The 19,669-nt window shown below is 45.4% G+C and overlaps 1 protein-coding gene across 6 annotated transcripts in view; it reads right to left on the reverse strand.

The window, feature by feature from the left end:
- Positions 1 to 1,504: 1,504 nt before the first annotated feature.
- LOC147300731 (centrosomal protein of 162 kDa-like) overlaps positions 1,505 to 19,669 on the reverse strand; it is a 45,743-nt gene continuing 27,578 nt past the window's right edge. For all 6 annotated transcript variants that reach the window (XM_086284848.1, XM_086284846.1, XM_086284851.1 and 3 more), the window contains 13 exons: positions 17,958 to 18,070; positions 17,492 to 17,591; positions 17,276 to 17,402; positions 15,576 to 15,739; positions 7,778 to 7,879; positions 7,465 to 7,698; positions 4,633 to 4,830; positions 4,183 to 4,450; positions 3,543 to 3,675; positions 2,891 to 3,032; positions 2,721 to 2,819; positions 2,413 to 2,547; positions 1,505 to 1,926 (listed from right to left, as the gene is read on the reverse strand). In XM_086284848.1, the coding sequence (XP_086140974.1) occupies positions 1,726 to 1,926; positions 2,413 to 2,547; positions 2,721 to 2,819; positions 2,891 to 3,032; positions 3,543 to 3,675; positions 4,183 to 4,450; positions 4,633 to 4,830; positions 7,465 to 7,698; positions 7,778 to 7,879; positions 15,576 to 15,739; positions 17,276 to 17,402; positions 17,492 to 17,591; positions 17,958 to 18,070 (2,016 nt within the window). In that variant the 3' untranslated portion in view covers positions 1,505 to 1,725. The remainder of the gene's footprint in view (positions 1,927 to 2,412; positions 2,548 to 2,720; positions 2,820 to 2,890; positions 3,033 to 3,542; positions 3,676 to 4,182; positions 4,451 to 4,632; positions 4,831 to 7,464; positions 7,699 to 7,777; positions 7,880 to 15,575; positions 15,740 to 17,275; positions 17,403 to 17,491; positions 17,592 to 17,957; positions 18,071 to 19,669) is intronic.

Raw genomic sequence — 19,669 nt, forward strand, 5'->3', positions numbered from 1 at the left:
GCTGCCAGTGCTCCGCTGACACAATAACACAGACCTCTGAACTTCTGGCGACACAAAAACCTCCTGGTTGTAGCGCAGTAAGTGCCAGGAGCTTACAGGAGTTCATAATAAAGGCTCCAGTATTTTTGTCAGTTATTAATTTCACCCCCTGCTTTAAGTTCACTTACATACAAAAGAAACGAACAGTCACAAATTTCATGGTAGTATCCAGAAAGAACAGAAAAAAACTTAAATAGATTTTCATGTCATGAGTGAAATAAATATTATATCACACCAAGCACAACATGACTTAACACTTGATGGAAAAACGATTCTTTCGAAGCACAGCAGTAACTGGTCACCAGGTTTGCACACATCTCAGGAAGGAGTTTGTTCCACCCTCTTTATAGAAACTCCTGTAGTTTTCTTGGCTGCTGCTAAACAAAAAGAAAGTTCAGCTCCCTCCTGAGTACCGAGGCCTGGAGACTGGCTCGGCCGCTCCTTTGTTGCCTTGGCAGTATGTTGGCAATCACTGTCAAGTTGGAAGACCACGACAATCTTCAGTATTCTTGCTGGTCTTGTGCAGGTCCACAGCCTCGTTCCTGACATTTTTTGACAGCTCTTTGGTTTTTCCAATGGTCGTAGAGAAGCTGGAGCGGAAGAAACTGACTCTGAAGACAGGCGGCGTGCTTTAAACACAAGTTAAGATCAGTAGTGTCTGTAATTGACTGATTGTAATCTGTGTCCCACATGGGCGCACAGCTGCCACAGACTGTTGTACACCGTATTTCACTCAGTGACATCAGGTTTGACAGCATTCCTCGTCAGTGGCTTGAGCATGAATCGATGATTAATGTATTTGCTCGCTTGAAGATTTTATAGTAGACTTAAATATGGCTACTCGCTGCAGTTTTCTGTACTTAACTGAAAGAGTGATCACAAGGAAAACGGCATGTACATGAAGTCTTCAGAACCAGGAGTTTCAAATTCTGATTCAATGACTCTGCTGCTATAGATATGTAAGAGTCTGACAAATGACTGTAACAAAAAACCTTTCTCACCGCTATGGGTTTAATTATATTGCCAACTCATGTAGGACCACCAAACTGTGCAAAGAATCCAAGAAGATGGAAAATCTGATAATGAAGACAAATTGGATCTATAAGTTGAATCTGGAGCTGATTTCTTATTACAAAGTCTGGCATGTAGTTGACCTGCAAAGGCACTGAAACAGAGGAAAAGAGATGAAGAATTGAGACTCTGATGTGAGTCCCATCAAAAACACCTGCAGAGGATAACAACTGACGGGCATGTTGCGCAGCAGCCATGCTTGGGTGCAGGCTGCTAACCAAGCCGGCCAGTGTTAGCTGAGACTTGGCCTCCACCTCACACTGGGGCCATAAGGAGAACATTTACTGCAGAATATTTAAATATGTGTTCATATTGTGGTTGTGATCAAGTATATTACTTTTATCTGCAGGCCCTGCTGTCATATCTAGACATGTAAAACAGTCAAAAAACAAAATGATGTTCGAGAGGTTTCTTTATTTTACACGACTGTTTCCTCTGTGGAGGCAGGGATGGTAAGCCAGTCTCTGCAGGTCTTTGGTGCAATACTGATCCTAATAAACCATTAACATGAAAAATATAAAAATAGTTATTTAAATAACAAGTAAAAGCTTCTATTGCTGACACACTGGCATGGAATCAGTGCAGCATTCACAGTCTCAGCTTTCAAACGTTGTATTAACTCCTCTGTGGAATGGCGAGCTCAGGAGTCGGCAGAACCGCTCCCTGTCGTTGCAGATGTCTCAGGATGTCCAGGATGGAGTCGAGCTCAAGGCGGAAAGCATCCATCTCCCTGCTCTTGTCCTGAGCCAGACGTCTCCAGTGCTCCAGCTCAGACTGCAAATCATCACCTGGCGTCTGCCACGCCCCCCCAAGCACCTGAAGGACACAAACAAAAGACCTCAGGTTGTATTTGATACAGTAGAACTACTTCATCTGACCTCTATGTGGATAATATCATCAGGGGAAGTGCACAAGCTTCTCCACCAAACAGTGTATATGTTTGGCCACAGGTTCAGCAGTGTGTCTAACTCCGATGTCTGTGTGACTCGCAGACGGTTTCCCAGAGTCCAGGAGACGTTTAAAGTCATTTACAGCATAACATTCAGGTCAGCTTACGTTTTCGTACAAGTTTGCCACTAGTTCAAGTTAGTTTCATTTACGCTGACAATGTGGATCCAGACCTGCTTTTGTTTGAACGTGGTTAGTTCAGGGGATCACCCACCGTGGATGTCCAAGCCTGTGTTCAAAGTTTATCACAACTGCTGATTTAAAACACCTGAATCTTGACCTTAGGGGTCACTACAGGTTCACATCAGGTTCTGGGTTCCAGTTTCTGTCAGCTAGTTGGGCCCTCACTGGTACCTGCTGCAGCTCCTTCTCTCTGTGCTGGTGTCTGAGCTCCATGTTCAGTATCTTCCTCTCCAAGGTGCACAGGAGTTTCACCTCTGAGCTTGAAGCTTCTTTAGCTTCCTTCAGCTCCTGCAGCAGTTTGGTTAGCTAAACATGAGACAGAAGCAGCTAAATTAAATTAATTAATTCCAATTAATTATTGACACATTTAATGAATTGTTTAATGGTGTATTTCATTAATTCATTTTGGCAGTCCTGGCATTCCATAATTCAGAGTCTTTCTGTGTACAATCCTGGATAGAGCCAGCACAGCTCCTCACCTGCGTCTGCAGAGCATCCTCTCTCCTCCTGGATATTTTCAGTGCTTCTTTGCACCCCTGCGTTTCTTTCAGCTGCTTGTCCAGATGATTCATCATTATCTGCAGGTACATATGAATGTTAAAGCAGCAGGCTCATGTTGTACAGAGGCTGCTTGATGAGGGAGCCCTACCTCTTGAGTGCTCAGCTTATTAGTCAGTTCTGCAACCTTAGAGTCTGAGTGTTCGAGTGCATGGGTGGCCCGCAGGTGGTCCAACACTCTAAAGTGTTCTGCCTTCGTAGTGGATAGCTGCTCTTCAAACTCCTCTGTCAGCCTGGGAGATTAAATCATATCTTTAATTCAGGGGCAGCAGGTGATTGGCTGGGTTGTTGAAGAACATCCTGCTTCTTTGCTGGATGGGTCTCTATTTGCACTATGAAGCACTGTCCAATCAGCTTTGCCTGAATCTGAAGAGAGTGTAACTTTATATTCCTGAGAATTCATCAGCAGCACAAATGTTCCAATAGCAGCCACGCATCCCCAACGTGACATCCCCTTCACCGTTTTCCTGACAGATGATGTGATCTGTATCATCTCCACACACTGTTTGTTCTCGAGTATAACCAGTGGTTGGCACTTTGTTGTACACCTGTGTATTGACGTTGACAGTGATATTCCCCATCAGCCTTTTACGGCTCAGGGATAGAAATTCAACACTGTAAATGAACTTTGATATTTAGTCTGCTTCACTGCTTTAAGTATAACATTTCCTAAACAGCAAGTGCAAGTAGAAGCATTTGGAAACAAGCAGAAAGCACACAGAAGCAAAACTACAAAACTGTACCTGCACAGCTGCTGCTTGGCCTGTGCAGCATCAGCCTTCAGAGCTTCCTTCTCCTGCTCGCTCTGCAGGAGCACAAGCTCCACCTGCTTTTTTAAAGCTTCGTTCTCCTGCAGAACCTCAGAGATATGACTCCCTGTCAGAAGGAAACATGAAAAAAATCTTCTAGCGCCTCCAGCTAGCTGCATTTTTTAAATCTGGAAAACCACAGCCCTGCTTATAGACGCTTCTATATCCCTGCTGTTAGTGTTCACACTGGGATCGATGTGGGCATGTTCTTCCTTCTGATGCAAGTCTAGAATATGTAAACAACACTTGTGTGTAAACCACTTTCAAGGATCGCTCGACAAATAACAGTCACACACACACACACACCATAAATTGCCCCCTTCACGCACTATGTACTTATACAGCACTCTGCATTGCATTATGAGTTGTTATTAATCTTTGGCTCTCTTCCACAGCACGACTTTAGTCTCGTCTCCCTGCTCTCGTCCCCGATGAGGCGAATCTTGTTGGGATTTGGAATTGAATAAATAAAATCAAAGTGAATTAAACAGTGTGACCACAAAATATTTTGATTGCATCAGGTGATCTTTAGTCCCTTTTGTGTATTACTTACTTTAAAAAAGTGCATTCCCACCTGTGAATACGGTGGGCTGATAGGTCTTCTCACACGGAGCAGCTGGGAATGTTTCTCCTCCTGCAGTGAGGAGACCTGGTTGTTGGTGTTTGCTCTCAGTGGATCGTCTTTCTGCTCGTGTGTTGGGGGCAGACGGCATGTTCCTCCGTTCCTTCTTCAGTTCCTGAATGGTCCGTGTCTTTTTAGCGAGCTCTTGATTCAGCCGCTCAAGCCGCACACCAAATGCTGCCTCGGCTTGGCGCTGGTGCCGGCCGGGACTCAGCAGGGCCTGTAAAACGAAGGGCTCTCCTCAGTATTGTATAATCGAGTACAAGTTTATTTTGTGTTATCAACTCCTCCATTATCCTACTTCATCCATTATTCCAAGGTTTCAGGGCAAAGGCTGCCTGCTCTAGCATCTGGAGGCAGCTAAGACAATAGCTCTTTGCTTTTAGTAAGACTTGTACTGACCTTCTGTTTAAGCTGCTGCTGGAGAGACTCGATCTGCTCATGCAGAGATTTCTCCTTCTGTTTGTGGCTCTGCTTCACACGGTACAGCTCTTCCTCCAGAGCCTGGACTACTGGTGACTGGGACCCAGCTGCTGCTTCAAGCTGCTGCTTACGCTGCAGCTGCTGCTCCAGCTCACAGATCTGCTGCTCGTAGCGGAGCTGCAGAGCAGACACATAGTGGCATTCAACAAAAATCTGCTACACTGTTGCAGGTTGTTTGTTTTTAAGACTCAGTTTGTGAGCATGATTTAAAATGTATTTGATTTTATAATGTGTCTAATTTGATTAAATAACTGTGACAAGTTATATATAAAACAGTCCTTAATGAAGAGGAATTAATAATACAGGACCAAGCGCAGTACATCAGTGACTGCAAGCAAAGAAACAACAAATCAAAAGCAGCTACCGACCAAAGAACACTGTTACTGATCCCTGTGTGAAACAAGCCACATGTGCTTCACACTTTCTACTTTACGTATAAACAGTGAGTGATACACAAACCAGTTAACAGGTACAGCTGGAAACTGAGCCAGTCAGCAGCTGACAGGCTCGTGGGTGTGACTAAGCAGGCCGACGCCTACAGACTCAGATCCTCCACAGTAGAGAGGCTGCAGTCCTTTATGAAACAATGCTCTGAAAACACTAATGAATATGTCCATGTCCATGACAAGAGTCCAAACTGAAATAAAACCTTTCTGTCCGTCAGTTTTTCCACAGAAATCAAAATGGCCAGTGCTGTAAGTGACTCATAGTGCTGTCACACAGCTGCTGAGGGATTTTACTACAGTGAAACTGGAGTTGAATCAGAAAAATATTATAATGTATTCACTCTGCCTCATCTCTTGAGTTATCTGCTAATGGTGCTTCAACCCCTGGCTGCTCCACAGCACTGTGACTGAGCTTGTGGACAGGTGACTGAGACGAGCTGTGTAAAGAGCTTTAAGTGCTACGAGGCGCTACAAGAGGAACTGGTTCATGTGTTCCCTCATCTGATGTTTTTAATGATCATTTCATCATTAAATGATACAAACCACAGAAAATAATGGTTCTGACACAGACTTCTATAAAACACACGGAGTCTCTACTATAAGCAGACGTCTGAAACGTGATTCTTCACTGTGATGAATCAAACTACCGTAATTGTCGGGCTATAAGCCGCTACTTTTTGCACAAGCTTTGAACCCTGCGGCTTTTAGTCAGGTGCTTCTTTTCTATGGATTGTCCATGATTTTTGTGATATCGTAAGACGATTTGTTTTGTTTGTTCTGCTGTTGTACGGCACTACGTTGCCTGGCGGAAGGATCGGGGTTCAAGAGTGGTATGTTGGTCACATGTCCATCCGCCAGGCAACATAGTGCCGTACAAGTAGCGCGAAAAACAAACTTCAAAGTAGCGCTACGCGTTCAGCGGGAGGCGCGGATGACCAGCGGCGATAAACTTGCGAAAAGCAAGTTATGCTCAACTCCACCGGTGGAATCTGACAGCGTGGAAAAGTGTGAAAACATCCACGATCACCAACGGATTTCGAAGGGCTGGACTGCTGCATGATGGAGAGGAGGACACCGCCACGGCCCTTCTGAGGGTGTTCGACTCCGACACTGACAACGAGGATTTCTTTGGTTTTGAAAGTGACAACGAAGGAAAGAAGCTGAGAGTGGATGACGAAGCCATCCTGAGCCTGTTCGTTTCCGACACTGGAGAAGAGGACTTTGGTGGTTTCAGTGCGCAGGAAGAAGAGAAAGATGGTGAATGACTGACTTTTCTTCTTGTTAAAGCCGTGTCGCTGCACCTGAGCCTAAAAGGTAGGCCGGATCTATTTTTCTGGTGTGCTGTAGGTTATTGTTATGTACTACATGTGCAAATATGTATCCATAACTTGTTTTTCAAAATATTAATAAAAGGGGTGTGTCTCCAAACAGCCGTCTCTTTCCTGACAATTCGCTTTGTGCATATTCTCTTACATATCTCTTATATTATACATATGATGAGTCAAAATTGAAACACCTGCGGCTTTTGGTCAGGTGCGGCTAATGTATGTACAAACCAGGATTTTCCCCTGATTTTAGCTTGTGCGGCTAATATTCGGGTGCGCTTTGTAGTCCGGGAAATACGGTACTTCCACAGCAAGAACATTTAAAAGTGTTGGTTCAGCACAGACACACGTTTCCTCACTGATCTGCTGTAAGTCAGACATGTGAAGGAGAAAAATAAAGGTTTTACTGTTTAGTCTCACAGCTGTGCGGTTAAGAAGCTCATTGACTGACTGAAACTGAACTTATTATGTCACACGGCTTCCTCTTTGGGCTTCAGTTCTCTATGAAGCTTTTGTCTGTTTGTCGCTCTGCTTTGCTTTTCTAGCACACCAAGCAGGAGGAGACGTGGTGATCACAAAGTGTGGATTCAGTGACTTCTACTGATGACCAGCAAGAGACGGTGGCTGCCCTATTTCTTTGGTATTAAGATGTGATTAACATATTTTTTGTCATTTAAAAAGGACAAAACCCCACACTAGCAGACAGCTGTAAAAGGTATAAACACGCCCCCAGCAGCCGAGGCTGGATGCAGGGTCACCTGATCCAGCCCTGACTATACGCTTTATCAAAGTTTTAAGCCCAATCTTAAAAGCTGAGAGTGTTTGACCCCTGAACCCAAGCTGGAAGGGGGTGAACAGGTCGGTGGTGTGACGGGGGCTTTCTGTTTAGGGTCCTCTTCAAAGTCACCCAGCTGTTACTTCCAGGCTGAGTGCTGGCAGGTCGTTACATCGACAAGCCTGTGGACTGATGTTAGCTGTACCTTGACTCTGTGAAACTGCTGCTCCATAACCTGGAGGCTGCGTTTGGCTTCCTCATCGTGATTCTCCAGCTCGGCCTCCAGACGTTGGATCCTTCGCTCCAGCAGAGCAGTGATCCGGCTGGAAGAGGACATTTTGCCAGCGTCCTCGTGGCTGGCAGATGTGGCTGCAGCATAAATCAAAGCAGGCAGCGAATTTGGGTTTCTGCTCCTGAGTATTTGTTCCAGCTCCTTCACCTGGTGAAAACACAAGTGATATGAAGTTGTAGAAGAAGGAAGGAGAAATGAATTGTTAGTGTATGCCCGTGTGCCAAACCTGTCGCTCCAAGTCCTTCATCCTCTTCGAGTCCACAAATTTGTCTCTCGCCTTTCTCTGCCAGCTGTTTCTTTTGCCCACTTCCTGTTTCAGTTTTTCTACCTGAAATGGAGACGGCCTGTTACTTCCCATCCTCATTCCTAAAGCTTTCACTGTTGTCACTGTAAAGCACCACAAAAGAACTCTCGCGGCCCGGTACCAAACGAGTCACGGACCGGTCCCCAACCCACGGACCCCGAGGCCCGGGGGTTGGGGACCGCTGCTCTAGAGCAATGTTTCCAGAGCCAGGAAAGATAGGCACGTTCCTCAAAATTAACACAATTTAAATCAATTTTAGTTTTAGTGGGGCGATCGTGGCTCAAGAGTTGGGAGTTCGTCTTGTAATCGGAAGGTTGCCGGTTCGAGCCCCGGCTCCGACAGTCTCGGTCGTTGTGTCCTTGGCCAAGACACTTAAGATAAGATAGAACTTTATTAATCCCTCGGGTGGGTTCCTCTGGGAAATTCGACTTCCAAAAAAAGCACAGCAACGACCGAAGTTACAGTTACAGAACTGTTATATATATATATATATACACACACACACACATATATAAATACAGAGACAAATATAAATAAAATATACAAAGGGGATAAATAGAATAAATAGGAATAAAAAATAAAAATACAAGTGAATTGCACATTTCAAGTATTGAGTCTATTGCACTGTTGACTATTTACAAAAAGTATTGCACAAGGTATTGTACAGTGAGGTGCAGAGGCACTACAGCTTAGTTGTTCCCCCCTCCTTTGTCCTCCTGTTTCCCCTCCCTCTCCCCTCCAGAGAGGAGTTAAACAGTCTGATGGTGTGTGGGACAAAGGAGTTTTTAAGTCTGTTAGTTCTTGTCTTGGGGAGAAGCAACCTGTCACTGAACAGACTCTTCTGGTTGTTTATGGCCGTGTGCAGAGGATGCCCAGCATTGTCCATGCTTCACCCGTTGCCTACTGGTGGTGGTCAGAGGGCCCGGTGGCGCCAGTGTCCGGCAGCCTCGCCTCTGTCAGTGCGCCCCAGGGTGGCTGTGGCTACAATGTAGCTGCCATCACCAGTGTGTGAATGTGTGTGTGAATGGGTGGATGACTGGATATGTAAAGCGCTTTGGGGTCCTTAGGGACGAGTAAAGCGCTATACAAATACAGGCCATTTACCATTTTTTCAAATCAAAACAATAGTTTCCTTGAGGCACATTTTGCTGTAACATAAAGAACTGAATGTTAGACTGAAACCAACAATCACACAATCCCCTGTAGGAGGTGCTCTGTGACAGCAGGAAAAAAAAACGATGGTTTGTGGCAAAACCATCACAGCCTGGTCACATGGTCTGACTGGGAGAGTACAACCACCAGCCTGCCTTAAATGGGAATGATGAATTATTCAAGTTGTATATCTAAAAAAGGTACAACAACAACAAAGACAAATAAAGTTCTGATCAACAAAGGAAACCGTCTCTAAGACTAAACACTGACCTCATTAATTATAAATGGTGTGATTGAATGTTTTGTTTCTATTATAAGTCCTGTTTAAATTAGTTGTTTAGAGTATTTAATGAAAACTGTACCACACACATGCTAAAACAGACTCTTAGATGGCTCGACTACACCATCTATTTCAGGTACAAACACTGAGTCACACGTTAGAAGGTTATGTTACAGTCATTGAATTAGCCTGCTTTATGTCCTGGTGGGCGGGGCTATGACTCGCCACACCCACTATCAGATCGTTACATGGAGAAACCTTTTGAATAGAGATTGAAAATGTGACGTCATTTCCGTGGTAAAACTGCAAAGGATTCTGGGTAAGAGTGGCAAGCGGTACCAGTGTACGAAGCCGTTGTATTATTAACTGCAATAGCCGGTCGCATGACAGCCACGGGAAGCCGACGGGTAAAGAGATCGTTTTTATCGGATTACATCGTTGAAGAGAAATTGTTCGAGCCATGTTTCCGAAGTAACAAAGAGCCGACGGATGGCCTGGATTGCAGCCATTCAAAGACCAAATATAACGTCCCAGAACACTCACAGGTTAGTCTGCTCCAAGCATTTACACGAAGGTCAGTCTGCTGTTGTAATTGTTGATGTAGGTTACAAATAAGTCTTAATTTGAATTGAATTCGTTGCTATGCTGCTTTGTTCACTGTGGCTTTGCGGGCTAATGTTTGTGTTTTGTAGGAAAACCAGCCTACAAAATGCAGGAATGTGATCCAGACTGGGCCCCTCTATCAGCCTGGGTCAGACCGAGTTTAAAGCTGCTACCACAGCCCGATTTGATCGGTTAAGAGAGAGAGCGAGATCGAAACGTCCCGCATATATGTGCCCAAGTGTTGTATTGAAGCAATCAATTGATGAATAACTTTTCCAGTATGTTGTTTTGTAATGTTTTTTTTTTTGTTGCATTGTTGATTAGTTTTTCACCGAAGCAGCTAATAAAGCACGATGGATTTTTTTTTTTACAATTTTGCCTTTCCTGTAAGATTCTATAATAGAGCGAAACAATAATGCCAGTTATAAATAAAAACAATAATTGAATGAATTACGAAACACTCATTTTATTTCTATTAGATCTGAAAATGTTGTGTAACACTACAACCTGAAACAACAAATAGATGCGTTGGCCTGTAACAACAGCTGTGAGATGGAATAGTCCAAATCACCAAAGTAAACTGGACCTGGGCTTGTTGCAGGATCTGAAGTTACTAAACATGTTGTGAGTGTGTGCACTCACACTTAGGACCATATAATAATAAATATGTGCGTGATGAAAGTTGTGCAGCATGCTAACGTCCTTACTCCACTCTGTATGCTCGTGTGGGTCTGACCCTTTCACTCCTTTGATTTTTTCCTCGTCCTTTTTTTGCCTCTTCGCCACGTCTGTCTTTGTACGGAGCTGCCGTGTTCACCGTCGTTTTGTACAGAACTGCAACTCGTAAACATAAAATGCAAGTAGGGATTAAAACCGCAGAATTAATGATTGCCGGTGCTGGAAATGCTTGATGCGCTTGATGCAGTGTTTTGATGTTGTTGCCACTCGTACCCACAATGCAATGCACGAAAGTCACGTGGTCTGTCAATCTCTATCTCTGTAAATTTCTATACAAAGTGTTCACGGACACCTTGGCTGCTGCCTCTAAACATATTGAGCGTTGTCGGTCGTGCATGCTGCTCATTAACATTCAGTATTTGTTAGTTACTGTTACAGGTTGCTGCTGTGGTCTGCCTACTGTGTTGTTCTCTTTTGGTTTCTTGACTTTTCTTCCAGCAGGTGATCCAGCTGACTTTTGTGGTCTTTTCCTTCTGTCCCTCTGATTTTCTTGAACTTCCCTTGTCTACGCCTTTCCCGTTCCTATCCCCCGGTCATGTCTGTTCTCATTGTAATAACTTAAAAGTAAAAATAAAGATCAATCAAGTGGACCAGTATGACAAAGCCGTAATGATCCACGTTGCCTGTTGGGCCTCTTTCTTGGCCTTCAGACGATAACTCTGATGCTACAGTGCCGAACGGCACAGGAAGAATAACTGAATTAAACTAACAACAATGACTTGCATGAGGGAAGTTCACTGAAGTCAGAGTATCATTTAAATATGTCTGTGAAGGTTCTCAGTCATCTAGGTCATTTTGACTCAAAATTGAGTCAAAGGACTCAATTTTGCCATTTCTCCGCAACAGTTGCCCACAGTGGACCTCATCTCAGCCACAGAAACCGCCATACGGATTAATAAATTATCACAGACAGAAGCAGAGCAAATCAGGATGAAAGTCTCAGCCACCCTCTCCAGTGCCAAAGTCCCTCCATCCAACCTCACAATACAGGAAAAGAAGGCCGTCGCTTCCCTGAGCAAAGACCACAACATCACTGTTTTACCAGCTGATAAGGGAAGATGCACCGTGGTCCTAAACACTACAGATTACCATACAAAGATCACTACTCTCCTCAGTGACAACAATACCTACGAAGCCCTAAAGCGAGACCCCACAAGCAGCTACAAAAAGAAAGTTATAGTTTGCCTTCAGGACCTTGAAAAGGACAAAATCATTGACTGCCTTACATATCACCGCCTTTACCCAGGGGATGCCATACCCTGCATTTACGGACTTCCTAAGATCCACAAGGAAGCTGTCCCACTCAGACCCATAGTCAGTAGCATAAACTCAGCCACTTACAACATTGCTAAACACCTTGCTACCATCCTTGCTCCTCTCGTGGGGAACACCCTACACCACATCAAGAACTCCACCGACTTCACCGACAAGGTCCAGAAACTTACCCTGGATCCAGATGAAACCATGGTGTCCTTTGATGTAGTCTCTCTCTTCACTTGCATACCCACCACGGAGGCCGTGGAGACTGTCAGAAAACGACTACAAGAAGACAGCTCCTTGGAGGACAGGACCAACTTCACACCCGATCAGATCTGCACACTGTTAGACCTCTGCCTCACCACTACATACTTCAAATACAACGAAGGCTTCTACAGACAAAAACATGGCTGTGCCATGGGCTCCCCCGTGTCACCTATTGTAGCAACCTTTACATGGAGGAAGTGGAAAGGAAGGCTCTTGGCTCTTTCAAAGTAAGAGCACCCAGCCACTGGTACAGATATGTAGACGACACCTGGGTCAAAATCAAGACACAAGAAGTGGAATCCTTCACTGCGCACATTAACGCTGTGGATAAAAACATCAAGTTCACCAGGGAAGACACAAAGGACGACTGTTTGCCTTTCCTGGACTGCGCTGTGCACATTGAAGAGAACGGCAAACTCAACATCGAAGTTTACCAGAAGCCCACACACACGGACCAGTACCTCCTCTTTGACTCCCATCACCCTCTGGAACACAAACTTGGAGTAATCAGGACCCTACACCACCGGGCAGAACATGTTCCCTCTAAGCCTGAAGGGAAAAAGAAGGAACACACACATCAGAAAGGGTTTTATTGCCAAATGTTGAGCGGGTTTACAACATTAGGAAATTGCTGCGGTGCTTCAGTGCAAACATACTGTTATAAATTACGCTTAAATAGACATGAAAATAAAAATAAGAATAAGAGTTAAAAGTGCTAAGTAGATAGATATATACATGATATATACATGATATATACATGAGTGCAGGTGGTGATCAGTGCCAAACATGGAATGATGCAGTGAACACAGCGTAGGGTCATGTGTTAGTGGTGGGAACAGTCGTACGTTTATTGTTCATGTGTCCAACAGCAGAGGGGAAGAAACTGTTCTTATGGCGAGAGGTTCTGGTGCGAATGGACCGGAGCCTCCTGCCTGAGGGGAGCAGGTCAAACAGACTGTGTCCAGGGTGAGAAGGGTCAGCTGAGATCCGAGCTGCATGCCGCAGTGTCCTGGAGGTGTACAGGTCCTGCAGAGATGGGAGTCTGCAGCCAATCACCTTCTCAGCAGAGCGCACAACACGCTGCAGTCTCTGTTTGTCCCTGATAGTGGCTCCAGTGTACCACACGGTGATGGAGGAGGTGAGGATGGACTCGATGATTGCGGTGTAGAATTGCATCATCGTCCGTGCTGGCAGGTTGAATTTCTTCAGCTGCCTCAGGAAGTACATCCTCTGCTGGGCTTTCTTAATGACGGAGGTGATGGTGGGCTCCCACTTCAGGTCCTGAGTGATGGTGGTACCCAGGAAGCGGAATGAGTCCAGAGAGATGATGGGGGTATCAGTCAGGATGATGGGGGGGAGTGGAGCTGTGTGCTTCCTGAAGTCCACAATAATCTCCACTGTCTTCTGGGCATTCAGCACCAGGTTGTTGTGGCTGCACCAGGACACCAGACGTTCAACCTCCCTCCTGTAGGCAGACTCGTCCCCGTCCGAGATGAGCCCAATAACGGTGGTGTCATCTGCAAACTTGATTAGCTTGACAGACTGGTGGGTGGAGGTGCAGCAGTTGGTGTACAGGGAGAAGAGCAGAGGAGAAAGAACACAGCCCTGAGGGGAGCCGGTGCTGATGGTCCGGGAGTCCGAGACATTCTTTCCCAGCCTCACATGCTGCTTCCTGTCCGTCAGGAAGTCAGTGATCCACCGGCAGATGGGATCAGGCACATTCATCTGGGAAAGCTTGCCTCGGAGATGGTCTGGAAGGATGGTGTTGAAGGCAGAGCTGAAGTCCACAAACAGGATCCTGGCGTAGGTTCCTGGGGAGTCCAGATGCTGCAGGATGAAGTGTAGGGCCATGTTGATGGCGTCGTCTACAGACCTGTTGGCTCTGTATGCAAACTGCAGGGGGTCCAGGAGGGGGGCCGTGAGGGTCCTGAGATGGGAGAGAACCAGGCGCTCAAAAGACTTCATGACCACAGATGTCAGAGCCACGGGTCTGTAGTCATTTAGTCCAGTGATCCTAGGTTTCTTGGGGACAGGGATTATGGTGGAGGACTTGAAGCAGGCAGGCACATGACATGCCTGCAGTGAGGAGTTGAAAATGCCAGAAAACACTGGGGCCAGCTCGTTTGCACAGTGTCTGAGGGTGGCAGGAGACACACCGTCTGGGCCGGGAGCTTTCCGAGCATTCAGACTCTTAAACTGCTTCCTCACATCTGCTTCATGAATATGAAGAGTTGTGGTGGGAGGAGGTGGTGTGAAATCCTCTTTTGTGTGGGGTGAGGAGGGGGGTGTTGTAGGTGAAGTGTTTGATGGTGGTGATGGCTCTATGTAGGGGGGAGAGGTGGGGGAATGAGTGTCCAAAGTGTCTCTATTGTTGGGGCCGTTGGAGGTGTGAAGGCTGCCTGATGGCTCGTCAAAACGGCAGTAAAAGTGTAAAGGAAGCACTCAAAACTAATTATCCTAATTGGGCTTTTATAAAGTCAGCAAAGAGGCACAGAAAAGAAGACCAGACACCAGTGAGGGAGGATAAGAAGGACAGACGCAACAACATTGTCATCCCCTATGTAGCCGGTGTATCAGAGAAACTCAGGAGAGTTTTCTCCAAGCATGACATCCCGGTGCATTTCAGACCCAGCAACACGCTCAGACAAAAACTGGTTCACCCGAAAGACAAAACTCCAAAACACAAACTTAACAATGTGGTGTATGCTGTACAGTGCAGCGAGGTATGCTCAGACCTCTACATTGGAGAGACCAAACAGCCACTTCACAAGCGCATGGCACAACACAGAAGAGCCACCTCCACAGGACAAGACTCAGCAGTCCATCTGCATCTAAAGGTCAAAGGTCACTCTTTCGAGGATGCCAATGTTCACATTTTGGGCAGAGAGGACAGATGGTTTGAAAGAGGAGTGAAAGAAGCATCTATGTCCACTGTGAGCGACCATCTTTGAACAGAGGCGGGGCTTACGACACCAACTCTCTGCCATCTATAATCCAGTTTTGAGTTCCTCCCCAGACGCCTTAACACCCACTCACATCCTGGGCCATCTGACCTCAGGAAATCACATGATAAGGTGGGGCCAGGTTTCACAATGAACTCACCCGAAACTCTGGCTGATTGGGACCCACACCCAGTTTCACACCTTGGATTAGGTAGATGATCATCAGGGGGTCCTTTTGTCCCTCTGTGGGGGGAAACTCCCACTAGGTTTAAATCTGGGACTCTCCACCATTTGACCTTAGAACTGAAGAAGCTTCTTGGATGAGAGGTGAAACGTCTTCAAGCAACTCAAAGAAGTCCAGACGCTTTTCTTTGCAAGTATCATTTAAAATAAAAAGTAGTTAGCACAGACAGAGGATTCATGCAGATTGAGGGTACAAAACAAATCAGTCTGTAACCATCGTGTGAGAGCGGAGCATCACCTGTTCTCTGAGCTGGTGTATCTCAGCTGTAGCAGCCTTCAGCCTGCCAGCATCTCTGTCCAGCATCTCCTGCTTCTCAGCAAACCACTGCAGCTTTTTCTTAAGGGCTGTCACTTCCTCCTGGTGCCTGTCCTCTAATACACGCATCTCAAAGGTCTGATTTCCTAACACGTTCAGGAGAAACGCACTCAGTTCTTACTCACATATACACAGCAGGTACAATAAGTATTGAACATGTCACCAGTTTCCTAAGTAAGTATATTTCTAAAGGTGCTACTGACATGAAAGCTTCACCAGCTTAATTCCCACATTACAAGAAATCAAACATAAATGTCCACAGATTAAGTTGTGTGTAAGAATGAGGAGTGACACAGACAAGTACTTAGAAAGCAATCCTGCCTTTTTATAGGCCAGATGGGACCATCAAGAAACATCTCATGATGGGTAAAAACAAATAATCTAGCTCAAGACCGTCACAGTCCTATTGTTGTAAAACATCCTGATTGGTTACAGAAGAATTTCTAAAATCCTGAAGGTTCCAGTGGCCAGCGCCCGGTCATGGCCGGTTCTCCCCACAGAGCAGTGAACAGAATTATCGCAGAGCCAGGGGCCACTTGTGGAGAGCTACAGAAAGACCAGGAATCCTGCAATTGTTTCAAACAACACAATGAAAACACGGCCTGTATGCACAATACTGTTCATTACTGAAGAAAAAGCAAAATGAAACATTTAAATTTTGCTGAAAAACAATCAAACAAGCCTTTGAAATACTGGGCGAACATAGTCTGGTCAGATGAGACCATAGTTCCACTCGTTGCATGCATAATAAACACCATGCCAACAGGTATGCACCACCAAGGCCTGGGTGTTTCAGCATGTGACACTGGCACACTTCAGGATGAAGGGAAAAATGTGCCGAGACATTCCTGATAGCGAAGAAATGACAGTAGATGTACAGAAAGGAAACTACTGACTGGCTTCAGAGAAAGAAAGAAAGTGTCTCGCCCAGCCAGTCACCTGACCCATATCCAGGTTAAAGTCAGTGGAAAGAACTAAAGGTCAGAGGTCATAGAAAGGGCCCGCGCAGCACTTTCAAGTTTTGAAGACTGTTTGCGTGGAAGTTTGGGCCAAAATCCCGCCCGAGCACACCTGGGAATACTTTCTCCACACAGGAGACGTCGTGAAGCCGTCGCCTCCAACAACGGCTTTTTGTGCGAACAGTTAAGTAAACATCAGTCAGCACGTTCAGTACTACTGACATCTATGTGTGGATTACATGTTACCCACATCTGGTGACAACTTCACTTTGAATCATACATTTAATGACATATTTGTCAGTTTGATACTTTTTGGGGTTTTATAAACAAATCACCAGTAGCAGCTGGTTACACATCTTTTCAGTGTTGCAGTAATCCTGACAGCATTTGATGCTTTTCTTTGTCACACAACATTAAAGTGAGTCTCTTTGGTCAAACACAACATTTGAAGCTGCCACTTTGATTTATGGGTTTCTGCTAAGGTGGCACATTTTTAAACTGGCAGAGTTTTGCATATTTCTACATGTTTTGAAGGCAAAACGAAGCTCCAAACTTGGGCTTGTCATTATCCTATTATAGCATTTTGGAATTGGGTTTGTATATGAAGTGAAAAGGGGATGAAAAATATGAATATTGTAGTTTCAGGACTGTTCTTTATCTTACCCGATGTGGAGGTGGCTCGGGCTTCAGCCAGGTCTCTCTCTTTCTTAATGAGCTGCAAGTCCACCTCCAGAGCCTGCTTTTCCTGCTTAAGCTTGTGGACGTCCTCAGACATCTTGGCCTCATTTCTCTGCACAAAGATTCACATCTGTGCTACATCAAAGAGGCTAACATAGCCCTTCAAGCCTTACAGTACAGGTGGATGAGAGCGGTACTAACCTGAAGTGAGTTTATTTGCGCTAACAAGTCTGCAGTGCGTGGAGTATGATCCGTTAAGCATATACTTCCCACTGGCCTCGAAGTTTTATGCAGCTGCTCCCTGGTGAGGTTAGAAAAGGTTTACCCTAACCACAGAACAACCACTCCACAGCTAGAGGACTTTATGATCTCTATTTGTTAACAACCTACTTCACAAACTTTGAATAAAGTTAGCGCTGCTGTCCCTGAACACGAGTGACTCTCCGGTTTGGCCTATGAGTTGAATACCTTCCATAGCCCAAACACGTGCTGTTAGCTTCACTGTTAGCTTCACTGTTAGGTGCTTAAATGCACAGAATGAAGCGATGCATGAACATGTGTATGACTCGCAGTGTTCCAAGTGGTCAGTCTTTCACAGTGCACATAAACACACATATATGGGTACAACAACATGTGTGTGGGACGTACAGGTCTGTCAGACGCTCACCTGGTGGCAGCCAGCTCATTCAGCAGCCGCTGGTTTTCTTTAAACATGGCCTCCTCATTAGCTTTACTCTTGGCCTGCTGAGCCTTCATCTGTAAATACAGCTTCTCATTCTCCTGGAGGAAGATTAATGTAAAAAAACAAACAAAAAACCAATGAAAAGAACAACAACTAGGTACAAATGGCTCTTGTTTTTTTAAACCGTTGCTCACACCCAATATGGGCTTTTCTATTTACTGCAGTTTGTATAAAACTGAAAATGATTAGAATTTCATAAACTGTGCCCACACGGCGTCTTAACATAGAGCTTCTGAGGCAAAGCACTGCTACGAGTGGAGAGCACTTCTAAAAAGTTGTTTTAAGCAGATGGCAGAAAGTTTAGTGCTTGGGGAAAATGAGTCCCTCTCATTAAAGACACACTCTCATCTCCCAAACCTATGCAAACTAAAGCAGGGGTCCCCAATCCCAGACCTCGAGGGCCGGTGTCCTGCAGGTTTTAGATCTCACCCTGGGTCAGCACACCTGAATCACATGATTAGTTCATTACCAGGCCTCTGGAGAACTACAGGACATGTTGGTCGTGTCCAAATTCATGGGCTGCATCCTCCTGAGGACCCGGCCTTCGCGGTCTATGTGGGCCGGGTCCTCAGAAGGTCGGGTAGGCCGGAAGTAAACGGCCGTGAAATTGGACGGTCTAGCCTTCTGATTAGCGTCGCCGCTGTCTCGGTGGAGTTTAATAAACTCGGCCGTCTGCTCCTTGCTATCTAAAATATAACAGGACACTGGCGTAAACTCTCGACCATCTCATACTTCTGTTTAATCAGTTTTCTGTTTGACGTTTAGTCAGCTGTGTGAAAACCAAGGGGGAACCCACCCGGGGGATTAATAACGTTTTATCTAATCTAATCTAATAACTTTAATCTCAGCCAAACCGATTTACTCACGAACAAACAAAACACTGAAAAAAGCCCAACAATAACATTTTTAGGTTGTCTAAGTGAATTATATATTACGTTTAACCCGAGCAGCGAAAGTCCGCGGTGATCTGAAAATGATGTGCCGGGAGTTGTGCCGTTCTCGGCCGCATCAGTAACCCTCGAGCTCCCGGCTAGCTGTCGAGCTGGTGGGTAGCAGACGTCTCCGAAAACGTCGAAGCACTTTTGCAAATATGCGATATCTTGATAAACTGAGCAGATATTTGATGTTTACACAACTACTTTCTCGCCTGAAAATATGTTAAAAGTTTATTTTGTGACCCAGAAAGATTAGTATGAGTAATTTTAAAACTTAGTAGCGGCCGCCATTGTTGGAAACTGGAGTTTGGCTGGGCCGCGCTATGAGTTCTGGGATATGGTAGGCCACGAAGGACACACCCGACCCATCCTTCAAATTCAGGGAAAAGGAGGACGCATTTGTCGGCTGCATTCGGAGGAGTCTACGAATTTGGACAGCCTTCGGCGCGTCGCTGTGACGTAATCGGTCTACAAATGCGGCCTCAGGAGGACGTAGCCCATGAATTTGGACACGACCGTTGAGGAGGTAACTTATCCATTTAAATCAGCTGTGATGGATCAAGGACACATCTAAAGTAGATGTAGAGTAGCGAAAGTCTGCAGTGATCTGAAAATGATGTGTCGGGACTTTGCCATTCTCGGCGGCTCTAGTGACCCTTGACCTCCCGGCTAGCTATCGAGCTAGTGGGTAACAGACGTCTC

The sequence above is a fragment of the Aulonocara sp. 'chitande type north' Nkhata Bay genome, unplaced genomic scaffold (assembly GCF_057382095.1).
Source record: "Aulonocara sp. 'chitande type north' Nkhata Bay isolate Kocher_YH1m ecotype deep benthic unplaced genomic scaffold, A_spYH_male_GT1.1 unmapped_scaffold_7, whole genome shotgun sequence".
NCBI classification, from domain to species: domain Eukaryota; kingdom Metazoa; phylum Chordata; class Actinopteri; order Cichliformes; family Cichlidae; genus Aulonocara; species Aulonocara sp. 'chitande type north' Nkhata Bay.